This window comes from Salvelinus fontinalis, unplaced genomic scaffold (assembly GCF_029448725.1).
Source record: "Salvelinus fontinalis isolate EN_2023a unplaced genomic scaffold, ASM2944872v1 scaffold_0593, whole genome shotgun sequence".
Taxonomy (NCBI): domain Eukaryota; kingdom Metazoa; phylum Chordata; class Actinopteri; order Salmoniformes; family Salmonidae; genus Salvelinus; species Salvelinus fontinalis.
Genome location: NW_026600802.1, coordinates 18554 through 34183, shown reverse-complemented (window position 1 = coordinate 34183; position 15630 = coordinate 18554). Strand labels below are relative to the sequence as shown.

Sequence of the window (15630 nt, the reverse complement as noted above, 5' to 3'; positions counted from 1 at the left end):
TGAACGCTATCAGGATACGGACACTGCTTACGTCTTCCCCTGGATGCCTTTACGTGATGACGCTTTGAATGGTATCGATTGCGCAATCACAGCCACTATAAATCAAAAAAACGTGTAGGTAGGAACTCTTTTCCAGCTGCGTCGGGCGCGCGGTGGACACCGACCTGCTCTTTTTCCAAGCATTAGTGTAGCCAGTAATATTTCTCAGGTCATGTTTTTACTCGTTATAGGAGTTAAAAACATCATAAGGTAGTTAATTTAAACCGTTTTATAGCAATTTATATCCGTTTAGTGCGCATTTTGGGACATTTATTTCTGAGACACTTTGAAGCGCCGGGCAGGTTTCCAGTTCATGCCGAACGCAGTGGGCATTTCCACATGGCAAGAGGACAGCTTTCGACCAAAAGACGATTAGACCCAAGAAAGGATTCTTTGCCCAAGATTCTGATGGAAGAACACCTCAAAGTAAGAACAATTTATTATGATAAATCGTGTTTCTGTCTAAAAATGTTAATCGCTTATGACGCCATTTTGTTAGACGTAGCTTCGCTTGGCGCAAACTATTGAAAAGTAAGGATAATTAAAAAAATGTAAATCAGCGATTGTATTAAGAATTAAATTGTCTATCAATCGCTGTCCACCCTATATTTTTTAGTCACGTTTATGAGTATTTATGTATACGACTAGATCACTGTCTACAATGGCGCACGACATTGTCTGACCAGCTGGGCAACTTTTGTCATTGTCTAACCATGATTTTGGTGGCTAAATATGCACATTTTTGAACAAACTGTATATGTATGAAGTAATATGATGTTACAGGAGTGTCATCTGAAGAATTCTGAGAAGGTTAGTGAAAAAATTAATATATTTTGGCGATGTTTACGTTATCGCTCTCTTTGGCTAGAATCAATTCTGGGGTAATGTTTGCACATGTGCTATGCTAATATAACGATTTATTGTGTTTTCGCTGTAAGACACTTAGAAAATCTGAAATATTGTCTGTATTCACAGGATCTGTGTCTTTCGATTAGTGTATGCTGTGTATTTTTACAAAATGTTTGATGATTAGTAATTAGGTAAACACGTTGCTCTATGTATTTATTCTAGTCCATTTGTGACGGTGGGTGCAATTGTAAACTATGATATCTACCTGAAATATGCAAATTTTTCTAACAAAACCTATCCTATACCATAAATATGTTATCGGACTGTCATCTGATGAGGTTTTTTCTTGGTTAGTGGCTATCAATATCTTAGTTTAGCCGAATTGGTGATAGCACCTGATGGAGTAAGAAACTGATGGAGTTAGAAAAGTGGTGTCTTTTGCTAACGTGGTTAGCTAATAGATTTACATATTTTGTCTTCCCTGTAAAACATTTTAAAAATCTGAAATGGTGGCTTTATTCACAAGATCTGTATCTTTCATTAGGTGTCTTGGACTTGTGATTTAATGATATTTAGATGCAACTATTTAATTGTGACGCTATGCTAGCGATGCTACTCAGTGTGGGGGGGGTGGGGGGTGCTCCCGGACCCGGGGTAGATACTCGTGAAAGGTTAACCTGTAGAGCCGGAACATTGCTCAGGGGTGTATTGTCCAGCGGCGTCACATGTGGGGATGAAGGCTCCAATAAGGCCATTTATCACATCATCTCTAGCACGCTCACAGGGGGTCTTGGATCGGATCGTAGCATCTGGATACAGGGAACATACATTGTAATGTGGACATAACATAACAATGATGGATATACATTCTGGAATCATGGACTGCATCCTATATGGGACCCTGTTCCCCTATTGGCCCTGGTCAGGAGACTGCATCCTATATGGGACCCTGTTCCCCTTTGGGCCCTGGTCAGGAGACTGCATCCTATATGGGACCCTGTTCCCCTTTGGGCCCTGGTCAGGAGACTGCATCCTATAAGGGACCCTGTTCCCCTTTGTGCCCTGGTCAGGAGGCTGCATCCTTTATGGGACCCTGTTCCCCTTTGGGCCCTGGTCAGGAGACTGCATCCTATATGGGACCCTGTTCCCCTATTGGCCCTGGTCAGGAGACTGCATCCTATATGGGACCCTGTTCCCCTATGGCCCTGGTCAGGAGACTGCATCCTATATGGGACCCTGTTCCCCTATTGGCCCTGGTCAGAAGCAGTGCCCTATACTGAATAGGAAGCCATTTCAGATGTACATTTCTGAAATCTTCAGTTGTTGCTTCACTCCTTCAGAGATCTTCAAAGGTCTTCACTGGGTCTCTCTCTCTCTGTCCTGCCGGTGAGTTAAAATCTACCTCTCCCTCCTCTACTTTTTAAGGACCCGTCCAGTCAGAACACTCCCTCTGGATCCCCGCACAGAGAGTTGGAGGTCCGAAATGGCGGCGATTAGTGCAGAAAAAATGCAGGAAATTAAGAAATAGTTGTTTAAGCAACAGCTGTGCTGGAATGAGAACAATTTGGCTGTCAGTTCTGATGGAATGTAGCTGGAGGATGAGGGTTAATGAACTGAATGGTCGGAAGTGGAAAAACACAGGAAGAAGAGAGATCCTGATACAGAAAGACACAGGAAGAAGAGAGATCGTGATACAGAAAGACACAGGAGGAAGAGAGATCGTGATACAGAAAGACACAAGAAGAAGAGAGATCATGATTCTGAAATCAGTGGAGCATCTTGTAAAGAAAGTTTAAAGTTATCCAAGGTAGGAAGCAATAGTAGTGATGTGTTGGAGTTTAAAGTGGTGATGGTGTTGGATGAGACCACAGTGCCTCACTTACTCTGGGTGGAACAGTTGATTCTAGCAGTGCCTGGTAGAGTCTCAGTACCCAGGATCTTCTGTCCAGAACTGTTCACACACCAACAGTAACCTACCAGAATTGGACATGTTAATAACCTGTTACATAGACAATATTTACACATTTTACAGTAAGAGATTTAATTGTCACGTTCAACTGAATTGGATAATTTACTGTGGGCTTGTATGAGTGTGTGTGTTAACCTGTAGAGCCGGAACATTGCTCAGGGGTGTATTGTCCAGCGACATCACACGTAGGGATGAAGGCTCCAATTAGGCCATTTATCACATCATCTCTAGCACGCTCACAGGGGGTCTTGGATCGGATCGTAGCATCTGGATACAGGGAACATACATTGTAATATGGACATAACATAACAATGATGGATATACATTCTGGAATCATGGACTGCATCCTATATGGGACCCTGTTCCCCTATTGGCCCTGGTCAGGAGACTGCATCCTATATGGGACCCTGTTCCCCTATTGGCCCTGGTCAGGACACTGCATCCTACATGGGACCCTGTTCCACTATTGGGCCCTGGTCAGGAGACTGCATCATATATGGGACCCTGTTCCCGTTTGGGCCCTGGTCAGGAGACTGCATCCTATATGGGATCCTGTTCCCCTATTGGCCCTGGTCAGGAGACTGCATCCTATATGGGATCCTGTTCCCCTATTGGCCCTGGTCAGGAGACTGCATCCTATATGGGACCCTGTTCCGCTTTGGGCCCTGGTCAGGAGACTGCATCCTATATGAGACCCTGTTCCCTGAAGGGCCCTGGTCAGGAGACTGCATCCTATATGGGACCCTGTTCCCTGAAGGGCCCTGGTCAGGAGACTGCATCCTATATGGGACCCTGTTCCCCTATTGGCCCTGGTCAGGAGACTGCATCCTATATGGGACCCTGTTCCCCTATTGGCCCTGGTCAGGAGACTGCATCCTATATGGGACCCTGTTCCCCTATTGGCCCTGGTCAGGAGACTGCATCCTATATGGGACCCTGTTCCCCTATTGGCCCTGGTCAGGAGACTGCATCCTATTTGGGACCCTGTTCCCCTATTGGCCCTGGTCAGGAGACTGCATCCTATATGGGACCCTGTTCCCCTATTGGCCCTGGTCAGGAGACTGCATCCTATATGGGACCCTGTTCCCCTTTGGGCCCTGGTCAGGAGACTGCATCCTATATGGGACCCTGTTCCCCTTTGTGCCCTGGTCAGAAGACTGCATCCTATATGGGACCCTGTTCCGCTTTGGGCCCTGGTCAGGAGACTGCATCCTATATGGGACCCTGTTCCCGTTTGGGCCCTGGTCAGGAGACTGCATCCTATATGGGACCCTGTTCCCCTATGGCCCTGGTCAGGAGACTGCATCCTATATGGGACCCTGTTCCCCTATTGGCCCTGGTCAGAAGCAGTGCCCTATACTGAATAGGAAGCCATTTCAGATGTACATTTCTGAAATCTTCAGTTGTTGCTTCACTCCTTCAGAGATCTTCAAAGGTCTTCACTGGGTCTCTCTCTCTCTGTCCTGCCGGTGAGTTAAAATCTACCTCTCCCTCCTCTACTTTTTAAGGACCCGTCCAGTCAGAACACTCCCTCTGGATCCCCGCACAGAGAGTTGGAGGTCCGAAATGGCGGCGATTAGTGCAGAAAAAATGCAGGAAATTAAGAAATAGTTGTTGAAGCAACAGCTGTGCTGGAATGAGAACAATTTGGCTGTCAGTTCTGAAGGAATGTAGCGGGAGGATGAGGGTTAATGACCTGAATGGTCGGAAGTGGAAAAACACAGGAAGAAGAGAGATCCTGATACAGAAAGACACAGGAAGAAGAGAGATCGTGATACAGAAAGACACAGGAGGAAGAGAGATCGTGATACAGAAAGACACAAGAAGAAGAGAGATCATGATTCTGAAATCAGTGGAGCATCTTGTAAAGAAAGTTTAAAGATATCCAAGGTAGGAAGCAATAGTAGTGATGTGTTGGAGTTTAAAGTGGTGATGGTGTTGGATGAGACCACAGGGCCTCACTTACTCTGTGTGGAACAGTTGATTCTAGCAGTGCCTGGTAGAGTCTCAGTACCCGGGATCTTCTGTCCAGAACTGTTCACACACCAACAGTAACCTACCAGAATTGGACATGTTAATAACCTGTTACATAGACAATATTTACACATTTTACAGTAAGAGATTTAATTGTCACGTTCAACTGAATTGGATAATTTACTGTGGGCTTGTATGAGTGTGTGTGTTAACCTGTAGAGCCGGAACATTGTTCAGGGGTGTATTGTCCAGCGACATCACACGTGGGGATGAAGGCTTCAATTAGGCCATTTATCACATCATCTCTAGCACGCTCACAGGGGGTCTTGGGTCGGATCGTAGCATCTGGATACAGGGAACATACATTGTAATGTGGACATAACATAACAATGATGGATATACATTCTGGAATCATGGACTGCATCCTACATGGGACCCTGTTCCCCTTTGGGCCCTGGTCAGGAGACTGCATCCTATATGGGACCCTGTTCCCCTATTGGCCCTGGTCAGGAGACTGCATCCTATATGGGACCCTGTTCCCCTATTGGCCCTGGTCAGGAGACTGCATCCTATATGGGACCCTGTTCCCCTATTGGCCCTGGTCAGGAGACTGCATCCTATATGGGACCCTGTTCCCCTATTGGCCCTGGTCAGGAGACAGCATCCTATATGGACCCTGTTCCCCTTTGGGCTCTGGTCAGGAGACTGCATCTTATATGGGATCCTGTTCCCCTATTGGCCCTGGTCAGAAGACTGCATCCTATATGGGACCCTGTTCCGCTTTGGGCCCTGGTCAGGAGACTGCATCCTATATGGGACCCTGTTCCCGTTTGGGCCCTGGTCAGGAGACTGCATCCTATATGGGACCCTGTTCCCCTATGGCCCTGGTCAGGAGACTGCATCCTATATGGGACCCTGTTCCCCTTTGGGCCCTGGTCAGGAGACTGCATCCTATATGGGACCCTGTTCCCCTTTGGGCCCTGGTCAGGAGACTGCATCCTATATGGGACCCTGTTCCCCTTTGGGCCCTGGTCAGGAGACTGCATCCTATATGGGACCCTGTTCCCCTTTGGGCCCTGGTCAGGAGACTGCATCCTATATGGGACCCTGTTCCCCTTTGGGCCCTGGTCAGGAGACTGCATCCTATATGGGACCCTGTTCCCCTATTGGCCCTGGTCAGAAGACTGCATCCTATATGGGACCCTGTTCCCCTATTGGCCCTGGTCAGAAGCAGTGCCCTATACTGAATTGGAAGCCATTTCAGATGTACATTTCTGAAATCTTCAGTTGTTGCTTCACTCCTTCAGAGATCTTCAAAGGTCTTCACTGGGTCTCTCTCTCTCTGTCCTGCCGGTGAGTTAAAATCTACCTCTCCCTCCTCTACTTTTTAAGGACCCGTCCAGTCAGAACACTCCCTCTGGATCCCCGCACAGAGAGTTGGAGGTCCGAAATGGCGGCGATTAGTGCAGAAAAAATGCAGGAAATTAAGAAATAGTTGTTGAAGCAACAGCTGTGCTGGAATGAGAACAATTTGGCTGTCAGTTCTGATGGAATGTAGCTGGAGGATGAGGGTTAATGACCTGAATGGTCGGAAGTGGAAAAACACAGGAAGAAGAGAGATCCTGATACAGAAAGACACAGGAAGAAGAGAGATCGTGATACAGAAAGACACAGGAGGAAGAGAGATCGTGATACAGAAAGACACAAGAAGAAGAGAGATCATGATTCTGAAATCAGTGGAGCATCTGTAAAGAAAGTTTAAAGATATCCAAGGTTAGGAAGCAAGAGTAGTGATGTGTTGGAGTTTAAAGTGGTGATGGTGTTGGATGAGACCACAGGGCCTCACTTACTCTGGGTGGAACAGTTGATTCTAGCAGTGCCTGGTAGAGTCTCAGTACCCAGGATCTTCTGTCCAGAACTGTTCACACACCAACAGTAACCTACCAGAATTGGACATGTTAATAACCTGTTACATAGACAATATTTACACATTTTACAGTAAGAGATTTAATTGTCACGTTCAACTCAATTGGATAATTTACTGTGGGCTTGTATGAGTGTGTGTGTTAACCTGTAGAGCCGGAACATTGCTCAGGGGTGTATTGTCCAGCGGCGTCACATGTGGGGATGAAGGCTCCAATTAGGCCATTTATCACATCATCTCTAGCACGCTCACAGGGGGTCTTGGGTCGTATCGTAGCATCTGGATACAGGGAACATACATTGTAATACTGACATAACATAACAATGATGGATATACATTCTGGAATCATGGACTGCATCCTATATGGGACCCTGTTCCCCTTTGGGCCCTGGTCAGGAGACTGCATCCTATATGGGACCCTGTTCCCCTATTGGCCCTGGTCAGGACACTGCATCCTATATGGGACCCTGTTCCCCTTTGGGCCCTGGTCAGGAGACTGCATCCTATATGGGACCCTGTTCCCCTATTGGCCCTGGTCAGGACACTGCATCCTATATGGGACCCTGTTCCCCTATTGGCCCTGGTCAGGAGACTGCATCCTATATGGGACCCTGTTCCCCTATTGGCCCTGGTCAGGAGACTGCATCCTATATGGGACCCTGTTCCCCTTTGGGCCCTGGTCAGGAGACTGCATCCTATATGGGACCCTGTTCCCCTTTGGGCCCTGGTCAGGAGACAGCATCATTTACATTTACATTTACATTTAAGTCATTTAGCAGACGCTCTTATCCAGAGCGACTTACAAATTGGAAAGTTCATACATATTCATCCTGGTCCCCCCGTGGGAATTGAACCCTGGTCCCCCCGTGGGAAATGAACCCACAACCCTGGCGTTGCAAGCGCCATGCTCTACCAACTGAGCAACACGGGACCGTGTATCCTATATGCATCCTATATGGGACCCTGTTCCCCTTTGGGCCCTGGTCAGGAGACTGCATCCTATATGGGACCCTGTTCCCCTTTGGGCCCTGGTCAGGAGACTGCATCCTATATGGGGCCCTGGTCAGGAGACTGCATCCTATATGGGAGCCTGTTCCCCTTTGGGCCCTGGTCAGGAGACTGCATCCTATATGGGACCCTGTTCCCCTATTGGCACTGGTCAAGAGACTGCATCCTATATGGGACCCTGTTCCCCTATTGGCCCTGGTCAGGAGACTGCATCCTACATGGGACCCTGTTCCCCTATTGGCCCTGGTCAGGAGACTGCGTCCTATATGGGACCCTGTTCCCCTATTGGCCCTGGTCAGAAGCAGTGCCCTATACTGAATAGGAAGCCATTTCAGATGTACATTTCTGAAATCTTCAGATGTTGCTTCACTCCTTCAGAGATCTTCAAAGGTCTTCACTGGGTCTCTCTCTTTCTCTTTCTGTCCTGCCTGTGAGTTAAAATCTACCTCTCCCTCCTCTACTTTTTAAGGACCCGTCCAGTCAGAACACTCCCTCTGGAACCCCGCACAGAGAGTAGGAGGTCCGAAATGGCGGCGATTAGTGCAGAAAAAATGCAGGAAATGAAGAAATAGTTGTTTAAGCAACAGCTGTGCTGGAATGAGAACAATATGGCTGTCAGTTCTGATGGAATGTAGCTGGAGGATGAGGATTAATGACCTGAATGGTCGGAAGTGGAAAAACACAGGAAGAAGAGAGATCCTGATACAGAAAGACACAGGAAGAAGAGAGATCGTGATCAGAAAGAAACGGGAGGAAGAGAGATCGTGATACAGAAAGACACAAGAAGAAGAGAGATCGTGATACTGAAAGAAAGAATGAAGAGAGATCATAGTACAGAAAGACACAGGAAGAAGAGAGATCAAGATACAGAAAGACACAGGAAGAAGAGAGATCAAGATACAGAAGGACACAGGAAGAAGAGAGATCAAGATACAGAAGGACACAGGAAGAAGAGAGATCATGATACAGAAAGACAGGAACAAGAGAGATTGTGACAGAGAAATATACAGGAAGAAGAGAGATCATGTTTCTGAAATCAGTGGAGCATCTTGTAAGGAAAGTATAAAGATATCCAAGGTTAGGAAGCAAGAGTAGTTATGTGTTGGAGTTTAAAGTGGTGATGGTGTAGGATGAGACCACAGGGCCTCACTTACTCTGTGTGGAACAGTTGATTCTAGCAGTGCCTGGTAGAGTCTCAGTACCCAGGATCTTCTGTCCAGAACTGTTCACACACCAACAGTAACCTACCAGAATTGGACATGTTAATAACCTGTTACATAGACAATATTTACACATTTTACAGTAAGAGATTTAATTGTCACGTTCAACTGAATTGGATAATTTACTGTGGGCTTGTATGAGTGTGTGTGTTAACCTGTAGAGCCGGAACATTGCTCAGGGGTGTATTGTCCAGCGACATCACATGTGGGGATGAAGGCTTCAATTAGGCCATTTATCACATCATCGCTAGCACGCTCACAGGGGGTCTTGGGTCGGATCGTAGCATCTGGATACAGGGAACATACATTGTAATGTGGACATAACATAACAATGATGGATATACATTCTGGAATCATGGACTGCATCCTATATGGTACCCTGTTCCCCTTTGGGCCCTGGTCAGGAGACTGCATCCTATATGGGACCCTGTTCCCCTATTGGCCCTGGTCAGGACACTGCATCCTATATGGGACCCTGTTCCCCTATGGCCCTGGTCAGGAGACTGCATCCTATATGGGACCCTGTTCCCCTTCGGGCCCTGGTCAGGAGACTGCATCCTATATGGGACCCTGTTCCCCTATTGGCCCTGGTCAGGAGACAGCATCATTTACGTTTACATTTACATTTAAGTCATTTAGCAGTCGCTCTTATCCAGAGCGACTTACAAATTGGAAAGTTCATACATATTCATCGTGGTCCCCCCGTGGGAATTGAACCCTGGTCCCCCCGTGGGAAATGAACCCACAACCCTGGCGTTGCAAGCGCCATGCTCTACCAACTGAGCCACACGGGACCGTGTATCCTATATGCATCCTATATGGGACCCTGTTCCCCTTTGGGCCCTGGTCAGGAGACTGCATCTTATATGGGACCCTGTTCCCCTTTGGGCCCTGGTCAGAAGACTGCATCCTATATGGGACCCTGTTCCCCTATTGGCCCTGGTCAGGAGACTGCATCCTATATGGGACCCTGTTCCCCTATTGGCCCTGGTCAGGAGACTGCATCCTATATGGGACCCTGTTCCCCTATTGGCCCTGGTCAGGAGACTGCATCCTATATGGGACCCTGTTCCCCTATTGGCCCCGGTCAGAAGACTGCATCCTATATTGGACCCTGTTCCCCTATTGGCCCTGGTCAGGAGACTGCGTCCTATATGGGACCCTGTTCCCCTATGGCCCTGGTCAGGAGACTGCATCCTATATGGGACCCTGTTCCCCTATTGGCCCTGGTCAGAAGCAGTGCCCTATACTAAATAGGAAGCCATTTCAGATGTACATTTCTGAAATCTTCAGATGTTGCTTCACTCCTTCAGAGATCTTCAACGGTCTTCACTGGGTCTCTCTCTTTCTCTCTCTGTCCTGCCTGTGAGTTAAATTCTACCTCTCCCTCCTCTACTTTTTAAGGACCCGTCCAGTCAGAACACTCCCTCTGGAACCCCGCACAGAGAGTAGGAGGTCCGAAATGGCGGCGATTAGTGCAGAAAAAATGCAGGAAATTAAGAAATAGTTGTTTAAGCAACAGCTGTGCTGGAATGAGAACAATATGGCTGTCAGTTCTGATGGAATGTAGCTGGAGGATGAGGGTTAATGACCTGAATGGTCGGAAGTGGAAAAACACAGGAAGAAGAGAGATCCTGATACAGAAAGACACAGGAAGAAGAGAGATCGTGATACAGAAAGACAAAAGAAGAAGAGAGATCCTGATACAGAAAGACACAGGAAGAAGATAGATCATGATACAGAAGGACACAGGAGGAATAGAGATCGTGATACAGAAAGACACAGGAAGAAGAGAGATCATGATTCTGAAATCAGTGGAGCATCTTGTAAAGAAAGTTTAAAGATATGCAAGGTAGGAAGCAACAGTAGTGATGTGTTGGAGTTTAAAGTGGTGATGGTGTTGGATGAGACCACAGGGCCTCACTTACTCTGGGTGGAACAGTTGATTCTAGCAGTGCCTGGTAGAGTCTCAGTACCCAGGATCTTCTGTCCAGAACTGTTCACACACCAACAGTAACCTACCAGAATTGGACATCTAAATAACCTGTTACATAGACAATATTTACACATTTTACAGTAAGAGATTTAATTGTCACGTTCAACTCAATTGGAGAATTTACTGTGGGCTTGTATGAGTGTTTGTGTTAACCTGTAGAGCCGAAACATTGCTCAGGGGTGTATTGTCCAGCGACATCACATGTGGGGATGAAGGCTTCAATTAGGCCATTTATCACATCATCTCTAGCACGCTCACAGGGGGTCTTGGATCGGATCGTAGCATCTGGATACAGGGAACATACATTGTAATGTGGACATAACATAACAATGATGGATATACATTCTGGAATCATGGACTGCATCCAATATGGGACCCTGTTCCCCTATTGGCCCTGGTCAGGAGACTGCATCCTATATGGGACCCTGTTCCCCTATTGGCCCTGGTCAGGACACTGCATCCTATATGGGACCCTGTTCCCCTATTGGCCCTGGTCAGGAGACTGCATCCTATATGGGACCCTGTTCCCCTTTGGGCCCTGGTCAGGAGACTGCATCCTATATGGGACCCTGTTCCCCTATTGGCCCTGGTCAGGAGACTGCATCCTATATGGGACCCTGTTCCCCAATTGGCCCTGGTCAGGACACTGCATCCTATATGGGATCCTGTTCCCCTATTGGCCCTGGTCAGGACACTGCATCCTATATGGGACCCTGTTCCCCTATTGGCCCTGGTCAGGAGACTGCATCCTATATGGGACCCTGTTCCCCTTTGGGCCCTGGTCAGGAGACTGCATCCTATATGGGACCCTGTTCCCCTTTGGCCCTGGTCACGAGACTGCATCCTATATGGGACCCGTTCCCCTATAGGCCCTGGTCAGAAGCAGTGCCCTATACTGAATAGGAAGCCATTTCAGATGTACATTTCTGAAATCTTCAGTTGTTGCTTCACTCCTTCAGAGATCTTCAAAGGTCTTCACTGGGTCTCTCTCTCTCTGTCCTGCCTGTGAGTTAACCTGTTTGGGCTGCAAGCTGAATATTGAAAAAACTGGAAAATGTGTGCACATTTTCAAACGGCCTCCTAAGAAACTTTTTATTTTCCAATATGCATATATTTACTACTGTTGGATAGATAACAGTCTATAGTTTCTAAAAAGGTTTGAATTGTTTCTCTAAGTCGAACAGAAATATTTTTATAGCCCTTTTCCCAGCCGAATTGAGATTTCCAAAATGCGATGTGTCTCTTTAAGACCTTCTCTATAAAAGGCCCTTTGACTTGGGACCATATAAACACGTCACACGCCTTCGTCAGGCTGTAATGCGGAAGTGAGAATTGAAAGGAGTCGAATATCTCGTCCATGGACTGAATAACACACCTTCTTGTGAGACCTGCGCAGTTAAAAAAAAAATCCGGGCGCGAAGCAGAATTTGGTCTCGGCTTCTGGAACAAGGTAGATAACGGTGAATATGATGTCTGACTACGATATTATTTGATACATGTCACAAAATCATCCTAAAGTATGTTTTTTCAATATACTTTAATTATATTATTGCAATTTATTCTGGACTTTAGATGTGATACGACGGAAGAATTTTTTGAAGAAACGCTGTGTAGCGCCGCAATGCTATTGTGCTTGCTAACCAAAGAGGGAAATAATTCGTTCTGGAACCCAACTAAAGACTCTACTGGACATTGGACCCCGTTACAACATTCTGATGGAATATCAACAAAGATAAGACCCAATTTGGGATGCTTTTTCATATATCTGTTGAGCTGTGCTGTGCTAACTGGGCTAACTGTGCTAGGCTAGCGCTTGACCAATGCTAGTGCTGACTTATGCTAGCTTATGTTGTTAGCTAATATAACGATATATTGTGTTTTCGCTGTAAAACACTTCAAAAATCGGAAATGTTGGCTTTATTCACACGATATCTGTCTTTCATTAGCTATCCACCATATGTTTTTCTGAAATGTTTTATGAGGTGTAATTAGTAGCCGACGTTGGTGTATGTATTTTCTCTGGCTACTCCCGTCTGGATTCAGACTCTAGCTATGTGTTAGCATTTTTGGGTAGCATCAATGTAAAACTGATTTATAGCTAAAATATGCACTTTTTATGAACAAAACATAGATTTATTGTGTAACATGTTATATGACTGTCATCTGAGGTAGTTTTTTCTGGGCTCTTTAGGTTGGTTTTAGTTTATTTCGGTTGGCTTTTGCATGCTACTTGAATCATAATTCATACTTCATAATCATATCCATACGTGTCTGTCCACTTTTGTATTTGGTGGTGAGCTAACATAAATATATGTGGTGTTTTCTCTGTAAAACATTTAAAAAATCGGACATGTTGGCTGGATTGACAAGATGTTTATCTTTCAAATGCTGTATTGGACTTGTTAATGTGTAAAAGTTAAATATTTTTAAAAAATAGATTTTGAATTTCGCGCCCTGCAGCTGTTGTCATTTTCGTCCGATTTCGGGCTTGCACCCCAAACAGGTTAAAATCTACCTCTCCCTCCTCTACTTTTTAAAGACCCGTCCAGTCAGAACCCTCCCTCTGGAACCCCGCACGGAGAGTTGGAGGTCCGAAATGGCGGCGAGTAGTGCAGAAAAAATGCAGGAAATTAAGAAATAGTTGTTTAAGCAACAGCTGTGCTGGAATGAGAACAATATGGCTGTCAGTTCTGATGGAATGTAGCTGGAGGATGAGGGTTAATGAACTGAATGGTCGGAAGTGGAAAAACACTGGTAGAAGAGAGATCCTGATACAGAAAGACACAGGAAGAAGAGAGATCGTGATACAGAAAGACACAGGAGGAAGAGAGATCGTGATACAGAAAGACACAAGCAGAAGAGAGATCCTGATACTGAAAGAAAGAATGAAGAGAGATCATAGTACAGAAAGACACAAGAAGAAGAGAGATCATGATTCTGAAATCAGTGGAGCATCTTGTAAAGAAAGTTTAAAGATATCCAAGGTAGGAAGCAATAGTAGTGATGTGTTGGAGTTTAAAGTGGTGATGGTGTTGGATGAGACCACAGGGCCTCACTTACTCTGTGTGGAACAGTTGATTCTAGCAGTGCCTGGTAGAGTCTCAGTACCCAGGATCTTCTGTCCAGAACTGTTCACACACCAACATTGACCTACCAGAAAGACATGTTAATAACCTGTTACATAGACAATATTTACACATTTTACAGTAAGATATTTAATTGTCACGTTCAACTGAATTGGATAATTTACTGTGGGCTTGTATGAGTGTGTGTGTTAACCTGTAGAGCCGGAACGTTGCTCAGGGGTGTATTGTCCAGCGGCGTCACATGTGGGGATGAAGGCTCCAATTAGGCCATTTATCACATCATCTCTAGCACGCTCACACGGGGTCTTGGGTCGTATCGTAGCATCTGGATACAGGGAACATACATTGTAATATGGACATAACATAACAATGATGGATATACATTCTGGAATCATGGACTGCATCCTATATGGGACCCTGTTCCCCTATTGGCCCTGGTCAGGAGACTGTATCCTATATGGGACCCTGTTCCCGTTTGGGCCCTGGTCAGGAGACTGCATCCTATATGGGACCCTGTTCCCCTATTGGCCCTGGTCAGGAGACTGCATCCCATATGGGACCCTGTTCCCCTATTTGGCCCTGGTCAGGAGACTGGATCCTATATGGGACCCTGTTCCCCTATTGGCCCTGGTCAGGAGACTGCATCCTATATGGGACCCTGTTCCCCTATTGGCCCTGGTCAGGAGACAGCATCCTATATGGGACCCTGTTCCCCTTTGGGCCCTGGTCAGGAGACTGCATCCTATATGGGACCCTGTTCCCCTATTGGCCCTGGTCAGGAGACAGCATCCTATATGGGACCCTGTTCCCCTATTGGCCCTGGTCAGGAGACTGCATCCTATATGGGACCCTGTTCCCCTTTGGGCACTGGTCAGGAGACTGCATCCTATATGGGGCCCTGGTCAGGAGAATGCATCCTATATGGGAGCCTGTTCCCCTTTGGGCTCTGGTCAGGAGACTGCATCCTATATGGGACCCTGTTCCCTGAAGGGCCCTGGTCAGGAGACTGCATCCTATATGGGACCCTGTTCCCCTATTGGCCCTGGTCAGGACACTGCATCCTATATGGGACCCTGTTCCCCTATTTGCCCTGGTCAGGAGACTGCATCCTATATGGGACCCTGTTCCCCTTTGGGCCCTGGTCAGGAGACTGCATCCTATATGGGACCCTGTTCCCTGAAGGGCCCTGGTCAGGAGACTGCATCCTATATGGGACCCTGTTCCGCTTTGGGCCCTGGTCTGGAGACTGCATCCTATATGGGACCCTGTTCCCCTTTGGGCCCTGGTCAGGAGGCTGCATCCTATATGGGACCCTATTCCCCTTTGGGCCCTGGTCAGGAGACTGCATCCTATATGGGACCCTGTTCCCTGAAGGGCCCTGGTCAGGAGACTGCATCCTATATGGGACCCTGTTCCGCTTTGGGCCCTGGTCAGGAGACTGCATCCTATATGGGAGCCTGTTCCCCTATTGGCCCTGGTCAGGAGACTGCATCCTATATGGGACCCTGTTCCCCTATTGGCCCTGGTCAGGAGACTGCATCCTATATGGGACCCTGTTCCCCTTT

General features: G+C 46.8%; 1 protein-coding gene across 1 annotated transcript; it reads right to left on the bottom strand.

Annotated features, from left to right (window-relative positions):
• Nucleotides 1-1560: 1560 nt before the first annotated feature.
• Nucleotides 1561-14469, bottom strand: LOC129846584 (uncharacterized). The gene is made up of 12 exons (XM_055914529.1): nucleotides 14448-14469; nucleotides 14259-14390; nucleotides 11133-11264; nucleotides 9139-9270; nucleotides 8918-9007; nucleotides 6903-7034; nucleotides 6682-6771; nucleotides 5045-5176; nucleotides 4824-4913; nucleotides 2993-3124; nucleotides 2772-2861; nucleotides 1561-1697 (listed from the first exon to the last, which is right to left on the bottom strand). The coding sequence occupies exons 1-12, from the start codon at nucleotides 14467-14469 to the stop codon at nucleotides 1561-1563; spliced, it is 1311 nt and encodes a 436-aa protein (XP_055770504.1).
• Nucleotides 14470-15630: the final 1161 nt, after the last annotated feature.

Bases quoted from the DNA above. Each gene is read 5' to 3' on its own strand.
- LOC129846584 (XM_055914529.1), bottom strand. From the start codon at position 14,469: ATGCAGTCCATGATTCCAGAAT. The intron at 5,177-6,681 runs GTAAGTGAGGCC...CCCTGTATCCAG, and splicing joins AATCAACTGTTCCACCCAGA to ATGCTACGATCCGACCCAAG. The intron at 3,125-4,823 runs GTAAGTGAGGCC...CCCTGTATCCAG, and splicing joins AATCAACTGTTCCACACAGA to ATGCTACGATCCGATCCAAG.